General features: G+C 44.6%; 1 protein-coding gene across 7 annotated transcripts in view; it reads right to left on the bottom strand.

Moving 5' to 3' along the window:
• Window positions 1-261: 261 nt before the first annotated feature.
• Window positions 262-18,385, bottom strand: part of ADAMTS9 (ADAM metallopeptidase with thrombospondin type 1 motif 9) — a 164,398-nt gene continuing 146,274 nt past the window's right edge. For 6 of the 7 annotated variants that reach the window (XM_064594102.1, XM_064594119.1, XM_064594118.1 and 3 more), the window contains 4 exons: window positions 17,966-18,057; window positions 13,003-13,107; window positions 3,685-3,779; window positions 262-1,807 (listed from right to left, as the gene is read on the bottom strand). In XM_064594102.1, the coding sequence (XP_064450172.1) occupies window positions 3,690-3,779; window positions 13,003-13,107; window positions 17,966-18,057 (287 nt within the window). In that variant the 3' untranslated portion in view covers window positions 262-1,807; window positions 3,685-3,689. Of the gene's footprint in view, window positions 1,808-3,684; window positions 3,780-13,002; window positions 13,108-17,965; window positions 18,058-18,385 lie in introns of those variants that run through there. The other variant, XM_064594124.1, reaches the window with a different exon arrangement.

Below are 18,385 nucleotides of genomic sequence, written 5' to 3'. Positions count from 1 at the left end.
TAATCTCCTCTTTTATTTGTCCATTTGTTCCCCATCACACAGACAAAAGAATCATGTCTCTTTCAGAACCACTTCAACTGATTTTGGGTGAAAAAGCAGACCTTGGGGACCATCCCCATCCCTTATTAATTTCTGGAGTGGCAACTGTAATCGATGGGATTATGAAAATATGCCTTGCTTCTCAATCCGGCAATCTTAAAAAATTAGACATATTTTCATTCCTACTTGAATCAAGAGTCCAGAAACCACATAAAACACACATTTGGATGTGCTCATGGTATTTATTCATAGTATATTTCACAATGTATTAATAAAGGAGAATAACACTTATTCCTACACTGAGTATAACTTCTTCTGGAGCACTCTGGAGTTTGTTTGAGGTTGGAGGTTACTGCCAGGTTTTTTCTAATCTCTTCAGGTTGTGGAGGTGGGTAGGATTTCTCAAAGCGAGCACCTGCCATGGGCCACTGGTAATGATTTCCCTTCAATCAGGTCAGAAGGGCAGAAGGACACTGACTTCAACTTCCATTTTGGAAATAAGTAACAAGCAGTGCATTAATGGAAAATCAGAAAGACTCAGGCGTCTTGTACTCCACAGTTTATGTCTTCTCACAAATGCTGATTATGGTATAGCAGCCATGGACACTGGCAGGGTCCTAGGCTCACATCCTGACGAGAAGTCATGGCACCAGCCAAGGTGTTTATGCAAAAGGCAATCGTGATGACTAAGAACCGGTTCTGAACTTCTCCAGGTGTGCTGGGAGTGCTGAAGGTCATCCCATCCTGAGCATCCTCTGTCTTGCCACTGATAAACTTGGACACCACTTTAGAACATCTTGGCAAAATGTTGAGAGGATCCCACTTTCTCAGTATCACTCTGTAATGAAGTTGCTTTGGGGTACCCTCCATTTAACTTCAGAGAGCTCCAGGCACCATGAACTGAAGCAAAGTATTAACAACAATAACAAAAAAGAAGAACAGAGTCCAACTCTCTTCCAAAATAGGCATGTCCAAAAATAAGGATAAACAAGCTGGTCTTATTTTTCCAAGTGATTCTGTCCATTGCAAAGTGTCCTTCCATTCCTCCCTTTTATTAAAAATGTTTACATTTCTGAGGCTGATGATCACTTAAATATATACAATATATAGCACCAAGGCAGCAATTTTTTTTTTTCCCAGAGATCACATGAAACTGAATAGTTAACATAACTAATAGCTGGAATGATCTGTGACATCACTACGTTACTTATTGGCTGATACTTTCCTAGAAATGCCAAAGTACACTTACACAACTCCTGTAGCACCTTGATGGCAGCTAGGTTGTTTTAAAAAAATGAAGTACAATTTTAAAAAGTAACAATAAAATATTTACAGATAGAAAGTAAACAATAGTGTACCGTGATAATGAAGGATCACTTTTGTCATAATACTACATATAATGTAGAGTACGTAAAATGCAGTGATCTGACTGCAAGGGACAAAATAATGCAAAAGGCAGTCATAATAGAATCATTTTACGTACAAAAATATTACATCACAATAAATAATTTCAAACATAAATATTAAACTTTACATCATTAGGATATTCCACATATATACACACATATATGTACATATATGTGTGTACATATATGTATATGTACGTATATGTATGTACATATATGTGTGTATATGTATATATGTGCATATGTACACACACACGCACTCATACAAGTCCTCACACACACACACACACACACAAATTTAAGGTGGAGGTATTGCATTACTATCCTTCATCCATCCCATAGTGGTTTCCTCTTCAGAGCACCTGAAAATAAATAAGAAATGTAAACCATCTGTCTCAAATGCCATACATAAGTCAAAAGTAGGTAATCTATACATTTTTACATATAGAATTTTAAAAATGACACTATTTTCTCTAGATTTTAAAAGTGACATAAGTTTGCTATAAGAAACATGAACATTTCCAGGGAGTATAAAAAGAATAAAATAAAAAACTACTAGCCTGAAATCTCTCACGTGAGAAAATGCTCTTCAAATATTGGTACATTTCCTTCTAGTTTTTTTCTAGACATACATGTAAATATTATGTATATACACTCACAGAAATTTTACTACACATAAACACATACAAAACTATTTTACTAGATGTAAAATACATATAAAATGGGGCTCTCTAGTGGATACCTGACTTTGCCTGCCTCCATCCCATCTCCTCTTTTCCAATAAACTCCTTCTTCCTCTTCTAAATGAAGCTGTCAATCACCCACCTCCAGGCGGGTACATGATCTCAGTCTCCTGGACATTGTGATTGGTTTAGAAGTGCCCATGTGACCAAAGAGAGCCTGAGTTCTTGTGCAGAATGGATGCGGGAGGTGAGCATTTATCTGGGGCCATGAGCTGCAAAAATGATGTAAGCCTAGAGCTGCCAGGGACCATGGAATGGGGGAGATGGTCTGCCTGAGAATGAAGCAAGCCTTGCCCTCTGATGGGAGTACAAAAGGGTCTTGATGAGTCCATTTGAGCCTCTGGATCCAGCTATGCCTGAAGCTAGCCCACTGCTTGGATTTCTCAGGTACTTAAGGCGGTAAATTTCCTTTTTTTCCTGTTACCTCTTGCAATGGAAACAATCCTAATTTAAGATCATCATTTTGAATATGGATGTTTAATGCAACGGTGAAATACTGATACATAAATGTCAGGTAGGTACGCCTATGTCAGGATCTTGAAGAGCCCTACAGGAGAATGGGCTGCTGAAAGCTTGAAATAAGTTGTAGAAGGCTCATCGAATTGGCTGAACTTATCCATTGCAGCTGAAGGCACTGGGACAAGAAAGAGTGACCAATTCAGTCCTCTGCCCAGCAGAGCGAGCATGTGGCAGCATAAGGTAGTTAGACCAGGCACTGTCAAACCTTACCATGCGTGACTCTCTTGCAGATTTGTTAAAATAGAGATTCTGGTTGTAGGTCTAGGGTCAGGCCTGAGAGTTGGCATCCCACAAGGTTCCCAGGTGATGCTGATCACGCTAGCCCTTGGATGACACTGAGTCACAAATGTGTGGAACAGCATATTAATCAAGAGCCCTGGCTTTGGTGGAGAGCACTGATGGGTTCTGCTAAAGGAAACTACTGGGACCTTAAGTGAGCCACTTCGCTCTGTGGGCCTCAGCTTCTATCTGTAAAATGAGGATAACAGCCCCATCTTGTGGCTTTATTGTGAGGATTCAGGGAAATAATGCCTGCAGAGTGCTCAGCACGGTGCCTGACACATAGGGCTCACCGAATGTCATTAATATTACTACTGCAATACTCTTGGGCAGCATCTCAAACATGAATCCATAGGTCACTTGAGTCAGAATTCCCTGTATCAAAAATACAGATGGTTAGATGTGCCAGAGACCTAAGGACCTCTAGAGATGGAATCTGGTAAGTATCTCAAATGAATACCACAGAGGAATCTGATGCAGAGAAGCCTAGGGACCTCACATCCCAGCGTGGAGCACAGAGGACCTCAATCACGTGAGGGCAGATGAGCAGGAGAGAAAAAGGTAGAATAGTACTGAATCACTTTCAAGGTGCTTCATACTAACCTGTCTGGGGGCAACTGACCCACCTCCATTTGCTAGTCATGAGTTTACAGAAAGAACAGGAGAGAGAAAGAGAGAGAAATGCGGGACTGACTTACCTTGACTATAAAATTCGAACCTCCAGGCCAGTGCCAGAGGACGGAGTACATTTTCCGCAGTAACCACCGCATTTTCCTACGACTCGGGTACCGTCCTGCAAGGAAATGCCCGTGCTCAGACTACCTGCCTGGCTGGTGTTCCCAGGGCTGCCCCGGCTTTGGGCAAATCTCCCTTGCATGCCCAGGAGGGAAGCCTTCCGAACAGAAGCAGAGCCCAACATCCTCAAGTGGCCTAAAACCGGGGCTGACCAACTAGGCTCTGTGGGCCCCGTGCAGCCTGCCGCCTATTTCTGTACGGCCCATAAATCAAGAAGAGTGTTCACATTTTTAAATGGTTGAGAAGGAGCAAACCAAGAATGCTATTTCCTGACATGTGAAAATGATGGGAATTCAAATTTCGGTATCCATAATAAAGTTTTACTGGAGCACAGCCCCGTTCATTCATTCATTTAATGTCTGTGCCTGTGTTCAGGCTCCCAGAGCAGGATGCGTAGTGGTGACAGTTCTCATTTTGCTTTAACACTGCTGCTCAGCACATTGTAAATCACGGTAACACCAGTGCACCTTGGCAGTGTTGGGAATGCTGTGCGGATTGCCCTATCGTAACATTTTGCTTTATTTTATTATCAGCTACACCATCATGTCAGAACCAGGAAACAAAAGTGACTTCGAGTGTTGCTCTTTTAAGGCACCTTGGCATAGGAGCTTTTCTTTTATCAAACTGAGGTGGCAAAGCATTGTGTTTCTCATGTCATGACACGACAGCCACACAAGGAGGATGCAGCATACGCCAATGCTGCCAACCTCAGCCTCATCACACAATCCCAACTCACAAGGAAAGCAATGGTCATACATTTTGAAAGTTCACAACTGAAGATCTCACCACCGTGCAATTTCCTCCTCACAATAAGTCATGAAACAGAGTAAAAATAAACAATGAAACTAAGTTTCCAAGTGGCTGATGTGTTAGCCAAGCAGGGAAAACAGCGTATGTACCCCAGTCTTGTTTCATTGAACAGCTGAACAAATGTGTCCAGAGAAAATACACTGTTTTAAGACTATTATCCTTTCGGTAGGAACAGCTGCTTGAGGAGTTAGTGATATTGAAAGCAACATCCATAATCAATTAAAACACAAGGCAAATAATTGTGGGTGGTATTTTTTGACTGATAGGTGGATAGCATTGATATATATATATATTTTTTAAGATTTTTTTTTAAAGATTTTATTTATTTATTTGAGAGAGAGAGAATGAGAGAGAGAGAGAGAAAGCACATGAGAGGGGGGAGGGTCAGAGGGAGAAGCAGACTCCCCGCTGAGCAGGAAGCCTGATGCGGGACTCCATCCTGGGACTCCAGGATCATGACCTGAGCTGAAGGCAGCTGCTCAACCAACTGAGCCACCCAGGCGCCCTTTTTTTAAGATTTTATTTATTCATGACAGACAGACAGAGAGAGAGAGAGAGGCAGAGGGAGAAGCAGGCTCCCAAGGAGCAGGGAGCCCGATGCGGGACTCGATCCTAGGACCCCGAGATCATGACCTGAGCCGAAGGCAGATGCTTAACCATCTGAGCCACCCAGGCGCCCGATAGCATCAATATTATTCTGTTGTTTATTTGAGGAGGTGATGCCAAGTCTGAAGTGACTCAAGAATTCGCTGCTATGAAGAGTCTGTGTAGAATGAGTTCAGGCAAGAAAATTTCAAAGAGGTTAAGGAAACACTAGTGCCGAATAACTGAAGTGGAATCTACCAAGATGTGTAGACAACTGACAGGTGTAAAAAATATGGAGACGCAGAGAAAGCGTTAGTTGGCCAAATTTACAAAGCTCATAAAAATGTAAGATGTTGGGGCACCTGGGTTGTTCAGTCAGTTAAGCATCTGCCTTCAGTTCAGGTCATGATCTCGGGGTCCTGGGATCGAGCCCTGTGTCGGGCTCTCCGCTCAGCGGGAAGTCTGCTTCTCCCTCCCACTCTACCTCTATGCTCTCTTTCTCTCTCGCGCCTGTGCGCTCACTCACTCTCTCACATAAATAAATAAAATCTTTTAAAAAGTGTAAGATGTTTGAAGCCTATAATTATTCATGTATTATCCCTCAGTAGGCACTCTGTGGAAAATATAAGAATCTATCAGGTGTTACGGAACCAGCAGTATCAAGGATGAACATCTTTTGCTATTGTGAACTTATCCATCACCTGTTGTATAGAAGCTGTACACGTAGGGCACCTGGGTGGCTCAGTTGGTTAAGCGACTGCCTTCGGCTCAAGTCATGATCCTGGAGTCCCTAGATTCACTCCCGCATCGGGCTCCCTGCTCGGCAGGGAGTCTGCTTAGTCCTCTGACCCTATCCCCTCTCAGGTGTTCTCTCTCAAATAAATAAATAAATTCTTAAAAAAAAAAAAAAAAAGAAGCTGTACACCCCGACTCATGCTACCACCCAGCAGTTTGATAACTGAGCCATGATAAAGTTCTACTGTGAACTGTTGAGCTCAGGACTGGGATTAAAATTCTTCTGAATGAGAACTGCTCTCCATCGCTGTCACTGGACACTCACTGGCTTTGGACATTAGCTTTTGCTATGGATTTGACAATATTTCCTAGGGAACTGAACTTAAATTTCAAGGCAAGACTTCTACTTACAGGCACAATTTATACCATGGTGAAGTCATTGTAATGGCAATTAACATTGCTCCAATCATAAGTAATGTTAGGCTGCTTTATGTACTTTCCATTCAACTGAAAGTTAAAACAAGAAGCTACAGCTCATGCCACATAAATTTTTGGCATGATATATTTTCTGAGCCTGAGCTGCCATTCCAGCAGCATCTTTTGGACTTTGATGTAAGTGCAAAGAAAATATCATACTTCAAAATCCATGTAACAAGGCAATTGAGGAGTTTCCATCTTGCCTTCAATAGCAAGTGCTTAATCTGCAATGTAATGACATGCTGAAGGGCGAGTATCGAGAAAAATCTAATAGAATTTTAGAAATGCTTGCCAAGCCATGAATATGCTCAATGAAAATTATATGGTTGTGGACTATATCAGTGTTTGTGTAAAAAAATATTTATAAAGATGAAATCAGAAAATCTCATCTCTGATCAGCATTAATAAACACTTAAAACCAATTTTGATAATAGAGAATTAGGCAAAATATTCAGCTAATTAAGCAAGATATTATTCTCTGTGAATATTCCATTCTTCTCATTGGTAAAAATGTATGACAAAAAAATTTGAACTCAATTATTATTTTTAAAATTGAATCAATAAAAATTTTGTGCAAATTTCTTTCCACTCTTGTCATATAAATACATATATAATATTATTGATTTTGCCTCCTGGCTGGCAAAGTCTAAAATGTTTATAAATAAGTATAAATTATTTAGTTTTTCACAGAAGGAGTTTGCTGGCCCCCAGTCTATCCCTTCCTGCCTCTCCAGATTCATCTTGTGACTCTCCAGATACCATCCTTTCCCTCTCTCCCACCCCTGACCTCTGCATTTCTTTGGGTTGTTCTTCTGACATGCCCCTTATAACAGAGGGCCTTTGCACATATGATGCCATTCCCTATAATTGGAACTCTCTTCCGTGTCCCTCTCCCTCTTTGTGCACTGGACCACCCCACCTTTTGACTGTTAAATTCTTCAGAACCCAACCCAGGGGCCACTTCCTCTCAGATACCTTCCTTCCCCAGTTACCTGTCACACAGCATCCTGTAAAACTGGGTAATTCTTTCTTTACATCTGTCTTCCTGCTACAATGTAAGCCCCATGATGGTAAGGCCAATGTATTTTTCAATTCCAAGGTCTCCAGAACCCAACAGTGTATGGCTCAGAGTGATACTAAATACACATTTGTTCAATGAATGAATAAATGAGTGAATGAGAGGCTGAAGCTGATGTACACTCTTCTTTTGGACCGGCAATTCAGATTGCTTGGCTAATTTGGTCCCCTAACACTTGACCATGTTTCAAAGAACTCCCTGTCTAATTGTAACAGCATATCTCACTGTGTAAATCTACCATGTCATATTAGCCACCCTTCACCCCTCCATTCCTGCACAATGTTTGCCACCTTAGATGTTTCACATTTTCCACTATTGGGAACAACATTGTGATGAACCTTATTTGTGCCTGCATTTCAGGATATCTTTGGGCTACATTCCCAGAACTGGGTCTAGGGTGTGAAGATCTGCTTCCTCTGGCCAAACTCTGAAAGTCTCTTGCAAATACTGGATCATCTCATTTAAAAAGAAAGAAAAAAAACTTTGCCAATTTAACAAATAAAGAGAACAAAATAGTTTCTCTTTGAAAAATTTGCTTGCCTTTGATTATGAGTGATACTGAGGTGGAAAACTGATTTCTAAGACCCTAACTGGTCCTGCGTTTAGGGGCTCATATTAATTCTGGAGCTAGTCTGACACCACCAACTGAATCTGATGCCAGACCAGCCTTCTAGCTAGCTCCAGCCTTCTACCTTCTAGAAGGTTCTAGCTAGGAACCTTCTCCACAGACTGGTCTGCAGGCCTGGAGAATGCTGATGCGCTGGAATGTCTTCTGTCTCAACCAAGCTCATGCTTTATCCACACTCTCTCCTGACCCAGCAGTGGAGAGAACCAGGGTCAGACTGCCTGGGGCTGGTACTGCATTTTTAAATAACCTCTCTAAGTCTCGGTTTCCTGGTGCATCTGCAAAATGGGGATAATATCGGTCTCCCCTCAGAGGTGTGCTGTAAATGCAAAGATGTATATAAAGTACTTAGCAGACTACTTGGCCAAATGAACGTGCTCAAAAAATATTAGCTATTATTATCATAAAAGTAGTTTTTATGTGTGAATCTCCATTATAGCCTGTTCTCATGGAGATGAGGAAAAGTCTGGGTAGTTATAAAGTTGCTGATAATGGCTTTGCAACGTTCATGCTATTTTACTAATTGGGACTCTGTTAATTTGATTTAGATAAAGTCTGAGCTAAAACTTATCATTTTTACTACAGAGTACAAAGAAAAAAAATACTAAGAAAATGATTAGCATAAACATGATTGTTATGGAAACAGTGCCTATTTTAGAGAAAAAGGTATATTTTCCAGCATCTTAGAAGTACCCGCTCACATACAATGAAACACTAATTATAAATCATTTTTATTTCTTCATTAGAGCAAGCCCTCTAAAAATCTCTTTCAAATGAATATTTTGTTAGCTTAGTTTGAGCTATTACATATAATTAAAACGAGTGACTCTCTGTTCCATTATGAATAGTTTATATTTCATACCTCTCACTATTTTTTTCGGTTTTCTCAGTCAATATGACTAGGGAAAGTAGGCTCATGTAATTTAGAAGAGTCAGCACATCTTTGACTGAAGTGTGTTTATTTATATTTCTTTGGAGTGTGCTGATGGTGAACTGCCCATAAAACACAGGAGATTATCTATCTATCTATCTATCTATCTATCTATCTATCTATCTATCTATGCATATGAATATGTGTATGTGTGTGTATTTCCCACTATAACCCTAGGCAGTCACATATATGTGAATATATACATTGCCTAACATTTAGAATATATTTAAAACATCGGGAGACTGGGTGGCTCAGTTGGTTAAGTGTCTGCCTTCGGCTCAGCTCATGATCCTGGAGTCCCAGGATGGAGTCTGACATTGGGCTCCCTGCTCAGGGGGGAGTCTGCTTCTCCCTCTGCCCCTCACCCTGCTCTTGTGCTCTCTCTCACTCTCTCTCTCAAATAAATAAAACCTTAAAAAATATATATATATTTAAACATCAAGCTTCTATAGGAATGTATAGAAGAAAAAATGCACATGTATAAAATGTAATTTTTCTCTACTGGCCTATAATATGATTTTTATACTTGTGGATAGTTGATTTTCAAAGTGAGTTGCAGGTTAGAGGCAGTGCATGGGAGATGAATGAGAACTGATTCCGTTCCATGTATACACATGCACCCTGCCCCCCACCCCACCTTTATCTCGTGTTACCTAAACTCCACTGGTTGTAATTGAGCTAAAAGATATAAATTGAGTCCATTTCCTCTCTGACAATAGAGAGTTCATTCATTTTTAATTTCAAAGCAATTCTTCAATCTACAACACTTCTCCCAGCATAAGGAATGTGGTTAGGGCTTAGGGCCAGGCAGCCAAGCCTCAGAAACACAGGCCCCTCACTCCTTGCTGACCCCACAGCTTCCCCAGGCATGCAAAGAAGCAAAGAGACTGGTGGGCACCTCTCTCATGTAGCCGGAAGTGAACCTCCCCTCACTCTGCTCAGCTCTCAAGACTGTTCCAGAACCTCCTCCCAGACAGAGGGTCAGAGAGCAGCTCTGAGAATGGGCGTGTGGAGCTGCACAGGACCTCTGGATGGGGCCAAGGGCACGTTCATGAGTTGAGGGTGCACGGAATGTCACTGGTAGAGGAGTTTGGTATTTCAACATGTTCTCTCCAATCTCACATCTGGGTCATGCTCCCCTGTCTGTCTGTCTGTCCCTCACCCACAAGCAGAGTAGAAACTCACTAGTTCCTGAGCACAGCTGGGGAAGCTAAAGCACCCCTGGTCCAAGGACCCCTGGCCTCATTCCCATTCCCAGCTGGGGTGGGGGTGGGGGCGCAGGGACAGGACCCCCATGGTGCTCAGGGTGCCAGCCAGGTCCAGACTCAGCCCCAGCTCAGGCCACAGTCCCCGGTCCTTCCACTTTTCCATCTCAAGCCGGCCTATTTCCTCCGTCACCTTGGCCAGCTTCTAAAACCTGACTGCAAGCCTCAGGGCAGGGAAGCGTGCTAACATTAAGAGCTAACACCTCAAATGAGCCTGCTGTTTGCCAGGGACGTGCAGCCAGCTTTTGGACCCTATTTCATGTATGCCCTAAAGGAACCCAGCCACGATCCTCATTTTAGGGATGAAGGAACCACGCCCCACCCCACCCCTCAAGAAGTTAAATAACTTGCTCAAGAGCTAGTAAGTGCGGGAGCAGGCAACCCTACTTGAGAGTCTGCGAGCTGAACCTCTGTACTCTGCAACCACTGGAAGCTTTCACTTCAGCACTGGGGGCTGCCTGCTGGTGGCTGGGACCCGGGATCCCTCCCCCAAAGCAACATCGTGTGCCAACCCTCACCCACCTTCTCAAACTCCCTTTCCAGGTTTGATGAGAAAGCTGGGAAAATGGGGTTTAATGCACGTAATGTGCCCAATAAGGGTAGCTATTTCAATTATAAAAGTAGTTATTTTTATTAGTTACAAATAGGAGAAATGTCTTTCCATGACACCTGGGGAGCCCCCAGCGAACCTGACAATGAGACTTATTTTTACCGGTTCTCTTCCTGATGATGAGACAGTGGTTCTGGTGATTCAATTTTATCCTGGATGTGACTAGTTTCCCTACAGTTTTGCTTGGGGAAAACATTTTATTGCCAACCGGGTTTGGAGAACTGTGCCTTTTCCCCTGTAGCTTCCCGCAGAAAAGGGAAGAAAAGTAAGGAGTGATGAGCTGAGGCTGAATCAGAGCAGGGCCATCTGGAGAGGAGAGGATGATGACTAGCCAGGGTCTGAGTGCCACAGAGGAACCAGGCCTCAGTCCCTTGGGGACATGGTGGCAGGTAATGGTGGGAGCAGGACATTATACAGTTTTGCAAACTGTGTTCCATTACACGGAACACTGGTTATTTGGGGAAATTAAAAGGTCCAACTTTGAAAAGAAGGTTCTGAGGTTGATTTAATAGGTCAGTGGTTCTTAAATGTGGTCCTAGGCCAGGGGCATCAGCACCACCCAGGAAATTGTTGGAAATGTACATTTTTGAGCCCCTCCTGAGGCTGGCTGTGGTTTTCTTTATTCCTTTCAGTGTAAAGGAAAACATTAATGATTTATGAGCAATCAATACGGCCATTTAGTGAATCAGATTTGAGGTGGTTGACTGGCTTAGAGAAAAAAGGGAGTAAGATTTTTTTTTTCATAGACAAATTTAACCCTGGCAGCTAAAAAATAAATGGGCTCGGGAAACTCTCGGATTTCCCCCAGAAGTCACAAGTGGATGTTTCTTCCTGGGGGGAAGCAGCTTGAATTTCTTCTTTATATTCTGATTTTGGTAAGGTTTAGCAAATAAAAATACAGGACACCGAGTTAGATGTAAATTTCAAAGAAATAATTTTTTTAGAATAAATACGTCCCGTGCAATGTTTAAGACAAGCTTACAGTAAAAACAAAAAACAAAAAACTGTTGCCTGTTTATTTCAAATTCCAATTTACCTGGGCATCCTGTATTTGAGCTGGCAACCCTACTTTGGAATGATACCTGCTTCTCCAGTTCTCATCTTCTTTCTCCTCTCCTCCCCACATTTCTGTGTATCAGAAGCAAAGCTCTTTCTGATACACGGGGTGGGGGTCCTGGCTGAAGCAGGACTTGAGACCCTGGGTCATACTCTGGTCAATTTCCCATTTGTCCACGGGTCAGGTTCCTGTCCCAGGTGCTCAGAAGTTCTGAGGGAAGGCTGTTAACAGGCAGCAGTTTCTGCCCTGGCTCTACAAGAGAATTGCCCAGGGAGTTTAAAATTCTACCCCTGCCTCAGGTTCCCATTCAAAGGATCAGGCTGGGGCCGGGGGCACATGCATTTTAAGCTTTCCCGGGTGGTTCTAAGAAAAAGCGCTGAGAAACAGTTGCGTAGACCCATGCTTAGACCCAGGTAGATGATCTACCTGGCGACCTTGTTCAGCGGCAGATCCTGACTGAGAAGCTCTGGGGCCCCCGAAACTGCACTTGCCACGAGCCTCAGGTGATGCTGGTGCTCCGTGTGGACCACACCCTGAGTGGCAAGATTACCGAGCATGAAGAGCTGGTTAGTGTGGGACCCCCGAGGGCTTCTCTAACTCCCCGGAAACATCACCTGGTAAGTTCTTCCTTTCTTCCAGCCTCTTTCATATTTCAAGTTTTCTTAAAACAACCAACAAACATCTTTTTCCTTAAGTTCACAAAAAGAATCTCATGTTGGCTAACTGCAAAGTGTCTGAACCACACCCTCTCTTAGAGGCTTCCTCCTGCTTTCAGGTTCCCGGTTAAGCATCGTCTAATTACTTGGATGGCTCACAGGTTCACAACTCAGGGAAGAATTCACCAGAAGGGAAGCAAGGCTCTTTCTGATACACGCACTTCCACATGCTTCACCTTCCATTCATTTCCTACATTCTCTTCCTGACACTTTGCAGAATGGTTTGAGGACGTGGGAAAGCACATTCGTTCCTCTAGCACCACCACAACAGATGAACACGGAAGGAAGGAAAGAGAAAACAAAACCCATCCGAAGCCACTAGGTAACCTTACCGGGGACTTCTTAATGTCGGAGACAGCGTAATTCCCTTGTGATATCCATCTGGCTGATTCAGTTAAAGAGAGGCCGGTTCCGTAAAGGTTGATGCTAAAACGACCCTGTAATAAATGGCCAAGGAAAGAGGTTTTTAGTCCACGTGATGTCCTAAGCAAAGACCACACAATAAAAGGGACCTTGGAAAGGAAGACATTAATTAATTATGATCGCTACTAATTAATGAGGGTTTTCCTGGAGGGAGGGGGGGAGATCTGGGGTAGGCACTTTACATGCATCATCTCATGCATCCTCGTAAGAGCACTGTGAAGGGGTTCTCTTTACAGATGGGGAAACTGAGGCCCAGCGGAGGTGAGTAACTTCTGCAGGATACAGTGAGGGTCCAACTCACATTTTCCTGACTTCAAAGCCCTTGCTCTCAACCAGCGCCATTTTGCCTCCCTAACACAGCAATCCTGATGTTGCTCACAATTATCGGATTCCTTCAGGAACAAAATGTCACAGTGTAATTTTTCTAACAAGATCTCGCTGCCAAAGCTTCCTGGGCTACCGCTCCCTGCCGCGCTGAGCGCTCTGCGCACTAAGCACAGCGGGGCGGGACTTCAAAGGAGAGGCGCGTTCTCCGAGATCGCCAGCAGAGGGCGCGCGCGGCCCGCTCTACAGGGCCTGCGGCCGGGCCGCCTCTTCCACGCCCCGGATCCCCGATCCCAACCCGCTCCGGGGTTCTTTTCAAAGCAGGGGCTCAGGGTTTCCAGGTTTATTTCTAAGGAGCCGCTGCAGCAGAGCTCCTGTCTTGCTTTTCCCCTCTGTCTCTGTCTCGCTTTCAAAACTGACTCCGCACAGCACCTGAAATAGTCTGTTGAGGCTTCCTACCCCCCAAGGAGCAGTTTCAGAATTTAAAATGTTCTGCACCAAAAGGCTCACAGCGAATGCTTCCTCTCTTCCTCTCCGAACCTTACACAATCCCTACTTTGTCAAAGCAGTCTTTAATAAAGCAAGGAGCAGGAGGAGGAGGGCAGTGAGGTGGACACTCCCCACCAGCCAGAGCTAAATGTAAAAATTCGGCTCTTCCCTCACCCAGGCCCCCCCCTCGCCATGAAATCCTGGACAGATTTTTTTTTTTTTTTTAGTCTCTCAGAAACTCAGTTTGTCCATCTGTAAAATGGAAGATAATAGCAGTACCTGCCTCGGAGTACTGCAGGGAGGGCTGAGTGAAATTAGCCAAGCAGACGTGGCTGGTACCTAGTAGATGCTCAGAAATACTGGTAGCAGGTGTTCTGTGTTGGTTGTTGACTCCAATAGAACAGTAAGCTTAGTGACGGGAGGGCCTTGGTATTGCTTTATTTTCATCAGTAATAGTTTGTAACACATGACCAAGCACTTGATAGATTCTTAATAAATATTCCATCCTAGCTCGTCCACTCCGACATCTGGGACTAGGTGTACTCTGTAGGTTTCCTCTCCATACCAGTGCCATTCATATTTTCAGAGTTTAGCAGAGTTTAGAAACCCCTTTGAGGCCTTAGATTCCACATCTATAACATGGGGACAGATAAGATTCCAACTCACAGAAGTGATTAGTCTGGTCTAAGTTAGTGGCTCTCAATAGAGGACAATTTTGCCCCCAGATAGTCGCAATTTCTAGAGATATTTTTGGTTGTCCTAACTGGCAGGTGTGTGTATGTGTGGGTGTGTTACTAGCCTCAGAGATCTTGCCAAATATCCTGCAATGCACAGCACAGTTCCCACAACAGAGAATGATCCAGCCCAAAACATCAATAGTGCTGAGGTTGAGAAACTCTGGTGTAGAGGATGGATTTTTCCTAGAATCCAGACTCCTCTACTTTCAGTGTGACCTCAGGCGAACGGCTTCACTTTCCTGAGTCCATCTGTAAAATGGGTTAGTAGGGAATTAGAAGCTATAATGCACCTAACTCATAACCTGGCAGAGAGTAGGTGATATCTTAGATACATTTTTGGAAATTATTTTATGATAGTACTCTTTCATAAATGATAGATGTTAGCAGCTGTTATGTCAAAGAGCCTCAACAGATGTCCATGACTGCGGCTGGGCTGAAGCACAAAGCCCTCCGTGCCCGGCCTCCCCAGACACAGGCCTCTCCGTGCTGCACCATCCCCTCCCTGTCCCACCGGCCACCTCCTCATCTCTACTGCCTGCCCCGAGGCGGGTGTTCATACCGTTCATAATGTCCAGACCGCATCACTGCCCAGGATCCCTCTTTTCCCACCAACCCCATCCTGCTTTCCAGGCTGACAGTCCCCCCCCACCCCCACCTGCACTGCAGGAGAAGGTAGACTGGATTGGCTTCGACCTCAAGGTTCTTGGAAGGTCCAGGCTGCTGACCTGGCTTCTAGCTCAAGAACGCCCCCAGCTGATCGGGGGGTTCGGAACCTGAGCACGTGCCACACGCACGGCTAGGCAGACCTGCTCTCTCAGAGTGAGGGGGTGCACCTCATGATGCACCTCCCAGAACAGGAGGTCTTCCTCCTCATTCTCTTTCCACCTTCCCCAGCACGGGGGACCTCCATTTTCTGCTGATAAGCACCACCTTAAGTTGAGGGCCACCCAAGGAGTAAAGACTTACTATCCTCTTAGCTCCAGGTGGGACATATTTGTCCCTCATCCTCAGGGGGTAGAGGGCCTGAGAGTGACAGCTACTACCTCCTGTTGCTGATGTGAGAGAGTAAAAGTAATTCAGAGTTATGCGTATGCTAGAGGATCCAGAGAGATTTGCAAAAGATGTGCCTGAGACAAAGAGGTTTTGTTCTTTGTTGGGACAAAAGGGAAGGCTGCAAAGTCTTGTCTGCACGTGGTGTCAGGCGGACACCTTGGCCAGCGTGGGTTTGCACTCAGACACCCTTGGGATCGAATCGGGCCTCTACTGAGCACCAGCTGTGTGGGTTGGGGCAAGCTACCCAACCTCTCGGTGGCTCCATTTTCTCATCTGTAAACGGGGGGCATTCTCACCGGCTGCTGTGGGGATCACATGCTACAGTCTCAGAAATGCTGGGCAAAGTCTACAATCTAGGAAACCCTCTATAAATGTGACCGATACCAGCATCAACCATGATAATGCCGCATCCCCGGTGATCAGAAGAGAAAAACCACATTCTGGCTGTATTTTCAGTTGGGGGCTCTCGGGGGGAGGGGGGGACCCATTCTTATTGCTAAATAAATCCCCAAAGCAACAGCGTGGAGGGGGAGAAGGAAGCAAGGTCGCAAACAGAATGGCCCTCTGCTTTGACTTCTGTGCAATCGTTAGGTCATGGGAGGAACCGTCTGTTCCCAAGCACGTCGCACAAGTTTGCTCCTACAGATCTTTCCCTGGAAAACCGATCTGCAACACTCACGGCTTTCATACCCACATAGCTGGTGCTCAATCCATGTCTGAGGAATTGAATTCTCAAAGTGCCCAATACGGTTTGAGGAATGGGCTAGGAAAAATATAAATTAGCTTCTCACTAGGCTTTGGGTTTTCTCATTTAGTAACTGCTTCGGGGGCAGGATTTAGCAAATCAATAAGTTCATTTCTCTCCGAACTATTAAAAGAAATTAATGCAGATTACCTTTCATTTACTTAAACTTCCCCAAAGATGCGCACAGAGAAACAAGGAAATCCTCCTGACTTTTGAAAAAGGCAGGACAGGGCTCATCTATTAGCTGTTAAAATGCAACCCATACCAATGGGGTGTTTGAAGTCATCAGCTGCTTTAAGAAACAGCACTTCAAAAGTTTTCAATTCCTGGGTAATAGAGGAGAGGCCCCCTTTTACCATTATGCCCTTTGTTTATTTTCTTTCTCCCTGAGAGCTTCCTTTTCACTTCTCTAAAATGTTTAGCATTGCTTTCTGAAGCTGGGGGCTGAGAAAACACTTCACTAAAAGAAAATTCAGATGTGTTTGTCTTTGGATGGTCTCTGTGGTTGGGCGTAAATCCATCCTGGGGAGACAGTGCCTGGGATTCCAAATGCATCTCCCAGTCCTAGTCCCCAGACTTTTGAAGGCCTGTCGGCAAAGTGGGAAATTCCTGACCCAGAGTTTAGCAACAGCCTTGTGAAGACCGCATGCGAACCAGACCAAGAACGAGGGGCCAAGTTCTCCTGCCCGAGATCACCGATCACCAAGTTCCTTATCGCTTCTCAGGGCAGAAGCTTCTCGCAAAGACTGATGCCTGCTTTGCAAATTTGGCAGTGGGCTGGTTATTATGACAGCATGTTTCAAAGGGCAAGTTAAAGCTTGCCACGCCCGTAAAGAGGCAAGAAAGCATAGAAGTAGAGTCCGGCACGGCCATGGCCGGTCAGCGACTCTGCTGAGGAGGGAATCCAGTAGGCGATGCTAAACTTGCACTTCTGGTCTGAACACGATACGTTTTATACACGTGAAGTAGGGATAAGAATTTTTCTGTATCATGCAACGTTTAGAATTTTTAATGGCTGACCCGGGCGTGTGAGCTCCATTTAGTGACAGAACATCACGGGCTTGAAATCAGGTTACTGGGGTGGGGTGGGGGTGGGGCGGAAGGAGACTATTTACACCTTGGAAACTGGCAAAGGCTACAAAGCAGGGCTTTTTATTTTCTTCAAGAGCCAGTCAGGAAACACAGAGCAGCATGTCACTGTGTAATATTCATCTTATTAACCATCATGATTTGTTTAAGCAATCCCCTGCCATCCGACGTCTCATTTACTTCTGGGCTTTTACCACTTAATAGGTGCATTTTGATGAATGCAGAAGTTTGCTCTGATCAGTTCCTCGGGAAACACTAGGAATTGCTACATTGGCAGCTCTGAGCATTGCTGAGCCTGTCTCCTGACGCAGGCGGGCACACATGGCCCTCCAGAACAGCTGTTCTAACTGCGTTCCGGGGGGCAGATGCAGCCAAGGGGCCCCTGGGGGCAGGGTGGGCTGTGGGTCCTCGGTCAGGGGAGCCCCCAGCACGTACCTGTGGGCACTTGGCGGCACTGTAGCAGTCCCCAGCTGTGGCAAAAGGGACGGGGTGCCCTTCGCTCGTCCTGGCAAACTGTAAGTCAGTGGCTGTGGGGTTTTGGAGAAAGGGAGAGGAGAGAGAAGGGCAAAAAAGGCACAGAAGGGACAGGTTGGTCCCAGGGAGGCAGAAGGGAAGGAGTGTAGCAAGAGAAAGAGTAAGAGGGATTAGGAGAGGGGGAAAAAAAATCCAAAGTATCATTAGTGAGCAAACAGATCCAGATGTGCACTTGCTTTTTCCCCATTATATTTGTAGTTCCAAGAGTCTTGTTCCCTGGGTTTTATCTGCACAGTCTCTTCATGGTATGGAAGCCAAAAGGGGGGTTTAAGATGACTTTGGAACCGGTTTTCATATACATAAATATGTGAGCCACCTCCA

This window comes from Mirounga angustirostris, unplaced genomic scaffold (assembly GCF_029215605.1).
Source record: "Mirounga angustirostris isolate CCGP_5_RB_7025 unplaced genomic scaffold, mMirAng1.0.hap1 SCAF_1, whole genome shotgun sequence".
Classification (NCBI taxonomy): domain Eukaryota; kingdom Metazoa; phylum Chordata; class Mammalia; order Carnivora; family Phocidae; genus Mirounga; species Mirounga angustirostris.
This window is presented reverse-complemented; position numbering and strand designations above follow the sequence as displayed.